General features: G+C 37.1%; 1 protein-coding gene across 2 annotated transcripts; it reads left to right on the top strand.

Moving 5' to 3' along the window:
- Positions 1-2075: 2075 nt before the first annotated feature.
- LOC123401691 (60S ribosomal protein L6-like) lies at positions 2076-3834 on the top strand. Of its 2 annotated transcripts, none has more exons than XM_045095537.1 (4): positions 2076-2386; positions 2479-2585; positions 3286-3467; positions 3525-3834. In XM_045095537.1, the coding sequence occupies exons 1-4, from the start codon at positions 2172-2174 to the stop codon at positions 3678-3680; spliced, it is 660 nt and encodes a 219-aa protein (XP_044951472.1). In that variant the 5' UTR covers positions 2076-2171; the 3' UTR covers positions 3681-3834. The 2 variants fall into 2 exon arrangements, with proteins under 2 accessions (XP_044951472.1, XP_044951473.1); XM_045095538.1 differs by having other exon boundaries at positions 2095-2386; positions 3286-3371.
- The last annotated feature ends 1855 nt before the right edge of the window (positions 3835-5689 follow it).

Raw genomic sequence — 5689 nt, 5'->3', positions numbered from 1 at the left:
ATATGAAATAAAATAAATGAGTTTACACTCTAAAATATATTTATATACATTCGTATGTAGTCTTCTGGTAAAACCTTTTTAAGACTTATATTTAGGAACAGAGGGAATATCTAGTAGTGTATATGCTTTTGGTGATTGAAAATATGTCGTAGCTCGATTGATCTTCAACACGCGTAGTATCATTTTGACGTGGTGGCACCGATGTTGATCAAAATGAAGTACTAAGTATTATAATCAAGAACCTTTGTCTCGCAAGTGTTCCTCGTGCAATATATGTAGTGTGATATATAATTATGAAATATCTGCAGTGTGGTATTTGTTTTGTATGCTCTTTGTGAAATTAGGCATACACATAAATAGTGTCGTGCATTTTTCTGAAGAACATTGCTAATAACTTATAAATTTGTAGTGGTGTTGGTAGATCAATCCTTTGTATAAGATATGACAATCTCCAGTTGCATCGAATTTCTGTCGGATGCCGATGATATCTTTTTTTTCTTTTGCGAGGAAGAAACCGATGTTATCTTGGTCAATACCAGTGGCGTTGGTTTTTGTGGGTACAACCTTGAACGCCTCGAGTAAGGGCTTAACAACGATGTTGTTGCTTTTGTCCACGGCGTGGTATTTTTGAAAATCCCAGCGATGTTCAAATTTTGGGTGTGGCCACTAATTATCTGAACCTACAAGAGTTTTCCTACTAGTATGATTCTCTTTCGTAAATGGGAGAAAATACTCATCGAAGACCCTCAGAGTTGTAAATTGTAGAAACAATATCTATTTCTATACCAATAGGATTTCTCAAATTCAAAGCATCTGATACGCAAAGTACTGCACGTGTGTATTAGATGATATATTAGCAGCTGCTGCCAAGCTATGTAGTCAGGTTTAGTGTTTCTCCGCATTCTCCCTCTCTTTGCGTGAATATAGTATCCACTGTAATGTGTTATTCTGAATTTATCAACATGATACTTGAAATTTTGATGTATAGACACGTTCTTAGTTTATCTCGAACTTGGTTTAGTGGATATATTTATGAATTCTTGTTGGTTTGGAAGTTAGGCGTCGAAAATGTAACTCAGTTAATGTTGTCTTTTCTTCAAATGGGCCTCTCTTCCTTTGACATGTCAATTCCTTGGCTTCTACGATGCCAATTTTTCTAATGGCAAGTTATCTTAGTTATGTGTGATAGGACTAGGACGTGTTCATTATCTTCATGTGAACATAACTAATGTAGTTTTTTTCTTAGTCATTGTTTAAAAATTAAGGGTTTAGTATGCAAACTGTCCGTTCAATTTCTTGAGGTATGTATTTGAAACAATCATGTTTAGCCACTAGAATATTGTGGCCCCGTTGCAATGGATGAGCGTTCACCTAGTCGATTAATAAAAAGTGAACCTACCATCGAAAAAATCGCAACACATAACCAATCATAACGTACACCCTCCCATTCCCCAAATTACAGAGTCACCCCCTGACAAAATTGCCCAGAGGCCATAAATAATCTCAAAAAGGAGAAAAAGGATCCCTATGGAGGATTGAGTCTTAACTATTATTAGGTAAATTTCATAAAAATTAACTGAAAAAGGTTATAAAAATGATAAAAAGGTGTATCTATGATACATCTACATGTGACATACTCCCTTCGTTCCTAAATATAAATCTTTTTAAAAATTTTATTAGGGGACTACACACGGAGCAAAATTAGTGAATCTCTAGTCTCCTAGTGAAACCTCTAAAAAGACTTATATTTAGGAACGAAGAAAGTAGTTATTGCACATCTAAATGATTAAATCAAGCATAAAAATAAAAAAATAAAAAGAAAAAGAAAATACCCACACGAATCTTTACGTAAGATCAATGATATATATCTTAGATGTGCAATATTTATCTCACATCTAGATGTGTTTTAGCAAAATCATAAAAAATATATTGAAAAAAACCATTTTATTCAACAACTTAAATGAACTGGGCTTAAGAAGCCTCACACACGGGCTGTATCGGCCTGCCCAATTAGCCCACACTACATGAAGAGCCCAGATATCTAGGGTTCCACCACCTCTGCCTCGCCTCACACGTATAAACGAGCGACCAAAACCCTCGTCCATTCTTCCCCACCGCCGCCTCGCCCTCTCTCGCCGAAGTGCCGCTCCGCTTCCGCCGAAGAATCACCAATGGCCCCGACGTCGAAGATGGCGCTCGGCATAAAGCGGACGTCGAGGTCGCGCACCTACCACCGCCGCGGGCTTTGGGCCATCAAGGCCAAGCACGGCGGCGCCTTCCCTAAGGCCGAGAAGCCGGCCGCCGTCGCCGAGCCCAAGTTCTATCCCGCCGATGATGTCAAGCCACGCACCTTCAGCACACGCAAGCCCCATCCCACCAAGCTCAGGTCCGTCCCTCCCCGGCGACGCCGCGCGCTTGACTTCTTCCTCTCCCGATCCCGTGCGGAGTTTTAAAGCGAGAGCGATTTGGTTGTTGCAGGTCGACCATCACGCCGGGCACGGTGCTGATCCTGCTCGCGGGGAGGTACATGGGGAAGCGCGTCGTGTTCCTCAAGCAGCTCAAGTCCGGCCTGCTCCTCATCACTGGTGAACCTCGCTGCTTCCATTTGCTATGCTAACATGACGGGTCGAAGGGCGTTGTTGTTTCTTTGTGTGACGTTTTGGTAGATCTGTTGCTTTCTCTACGGAGAGCTGCTGATTGTGACCACATTTGTAGGTTGTATATAGTTATTTGAGGAGGGTTGTTGCATTGTTGAATCCTTTCATGTTTTTTCTGCCTGTTTAGTTGTCTACGTCTACTTAAGTTTTTGTATGAATGTTAGATTCAATAGTAGCTAAACGGTTTTTGTGGTGCACCAGTCTGTTTAATGTTTTTTCTGCCTATTTAATGTTTCTTCAGTGTGTTTAGTAAGGTGATTTTGAAATTGCACTAAGAACATCACTTGCGTTACATGATTTAGTGTTTTGTAAATGCCCTCGAATTCCAGTCCTTGTGCACTGGGTATTTGTTTCATGTAGCAGCTGTCCCTCATTGGTATCCCGGGATTTAAAGTTATGTATATGAATTATGCTGTTATCATGCTCCTTTTTGTCGGCAGTCCCACTTCTATTTGTCACGTGACATGATTTATTTTGGATCTTAGATTCATGATTCCGAGTGGGAGTTGTTTGCTGATAATTTGCCAACTGTTTTTTAGAAGTTAATTTGTAAATGTCCAGCACTGTGTTTTCTCCCAGACATTCATAGTTTGTAATGCCTATAATCTTAAATTTTGCTATTCTTTAGGACCTTTCAAGATCAATGGCGTGCCAATCCGCAGAGTGAACCAGGCTTATGTCATTTCCACATCCACAAGGCTCGACATCTCCAAGGTTAATATGCAAAAGTTTGATGACAAGTACTTTGCTAGGGAGAAGAAGACTAGGGCAAAGAAGTCTGAGGGCGAGCTGTTTGAGTCGGAGAAGGATGCCCTTTATCTGTCTTGTTCCAATACCTTATTTTATCTCTTCTCTGCAAACCTGCAGGCAACGAAGAATCTGCCCGACTTCAAGAAGGATGACCAGAAGGTCATTGACACTGAGTTAATCAAGGCTATAGATGCTGTCCCAGACCTTAAAAGTTATCTTGGTGCCCGGTTCTCCCTCAGGGATGGCGACAAGCCGCATGAGATGACCTTCTAAGTTATCTGGTACAAGTTTCAAGATCTGTGGAAAGTCTTTTTTCTCTAGCGTATGTTCTGGTTCTGTACTTCTGATTTTTTTGGCTGGTTGGTGAACCTTTGATTTCTACCTGTTAAATATTTTGAGAAGATTATTGGAAGTACCACCCCCTCTATTGGCTCATTGCGACATTTTCTTGATCTATTGTTCTGTTCGTGCTGCAAGTGGATTGAATGTTTGATCTTTTGATCATTGTGTATTATACCATGTTATGGCCTGTGTATTGCGGTATGTATTTACAGCTTGGGAGTAGGTCAACAGTATACAGTCCTTGTTTGAACAGCTTGGAAAAAGTTGCGATTTCGTGATTCCGTGCCAGCAGCAGCCAGTGACTCTGACCTGTTCTTGGATTACGCCATTTAATCATGTTTAGAGCATCTGCAACATATACCAGTCCCCTAAGGCTGGTGGGAGTATCGTATGCTCATATCATGAATATGATACTACAGTACGACCGAGTGTAAAATTTCGTTGGAAAAAGTTATTTTTTGCAAGCTGCATAAAAATAACAAAAATGCGGTCCAACAACAACAAAAAAATCCCATTTCATTTTTGTATTTGTTTTTTTATGTATACATCATGTATAAAATTATATTGCAACAAAACTTTCCTCAAACATGTTATACACGTATTCCTATAGGTATACATTTATTCATATTTTGTAGGTTTTGGAAAAATGATATTTAAAACTGGCTCCATGGAGCCCGTCCTCCATTCAGCATTTCCACAGTACGACCAGCCTAAAAGCGCTCCAGTTCGGTCAAAAAGAGCTCCAATAGATCTCGTAAACTTTATACTTGCTCGTATAGAAGGTGACACTTTTTTGTCAGTTCTCCGTAGAATAAGAAGCTCAACTAAAAATATCTTTTAGAAGCTTAGTAATGAAGACTTATTTAGTAGACTTTAAAAAATATATTTGATTGAGCTTTTAGAATAAGTTGGGTAGCGGCAGCTTATTTCAGTTTGTTTTAAAAGCTACCAAAATAACTGGCAGACAGATGGAGTACTTTCTCCGTCTGAAAATAAGTGTGAGTACTTCCTTTATCTCAAAATAAGTGTTTCGAGTTTAGTACAATTTTTTACTAGAGCTAATATAAAGTTGAGAAATTTATTTTGACTAGCCAAATGATCCGTGCGTTGTCGTGGAAGAAAAAAATAATAATCTTCAATGATGGTGACCACATTATGTTCACATATCATCGCTTGATTTAGAAATTTTATGCACAAATGCAAAAAAGTGTTTCTTCCTTTAAATTTATTCATAAGTTGAAGCAATCTTTACATTTTCAAAAAATATATATCATGGTCGTCAAAAATCTTGGTAACTCAAAGATTTATTCTAAATTTGAAGATTTTTTTAGAAAACATACAATAATAATCCGATCCTTCCAATAGTTAATTCTTCAAAGTTCACACAGGTATATTGTCACAAAGACTTAGAAGCATTAATGTTTAACTACATACATTAGATCTTTCGTGAACAATTTTACAAATATGGGAACAATTTAAAAATCAAGAACATATTTTACAATTTACAACATTTAGTAAAAATCGTGAATATTTTTTATATTTCGAACGGGTTTAAATATTTTATTTTGAATTGGCGACCAATTCAAGAAAAGACGAACATAATTTTTTATGTTGGAGGATATTATTTTAAATTCACAAACATTTTTTGAAACACATGAAGTTTTTCTGAATAAACAAACATTTTTATAAATCAGTAATATATTTATTAAATACATGAACATTGTTTTGGAATTTGCAAAAACAAAAAATCCAGCGCTTTTTTGAACCCTATTTTTAATTCAAAATAAAAATTTGTCAGCATTTTAATTCAAAATTCCTATTTTTTAATATGCAAAAGTTTTTGTAATTCTAAATTATTTAAATTATAAATAAACAAAAATGGAACGGAAAATTTGAAATAAAAAAAAGAAACTATCAAAATAGGCATTAGCTATTTTTAA

Source organism: Hordeum vulgare, chromosome 6H (assembly GCF_904849725.1).
Source record: "Hordeum vulgare subsp. vulgare chromosome 6H, MorexV3_pseudomolecules_assembly, whole genome shotgun sequence".
In the NCBI taxonomy this organism is placed as follows: Eukaryota; Viridiplantae; Streptophyta; class Magnoliopsida; order Poales; family Poaceae; genus Hordeum; species Hordeum vulgare.
This window is presented reverse-complemented; position numbering and strand designations above follow the sequence as displayed.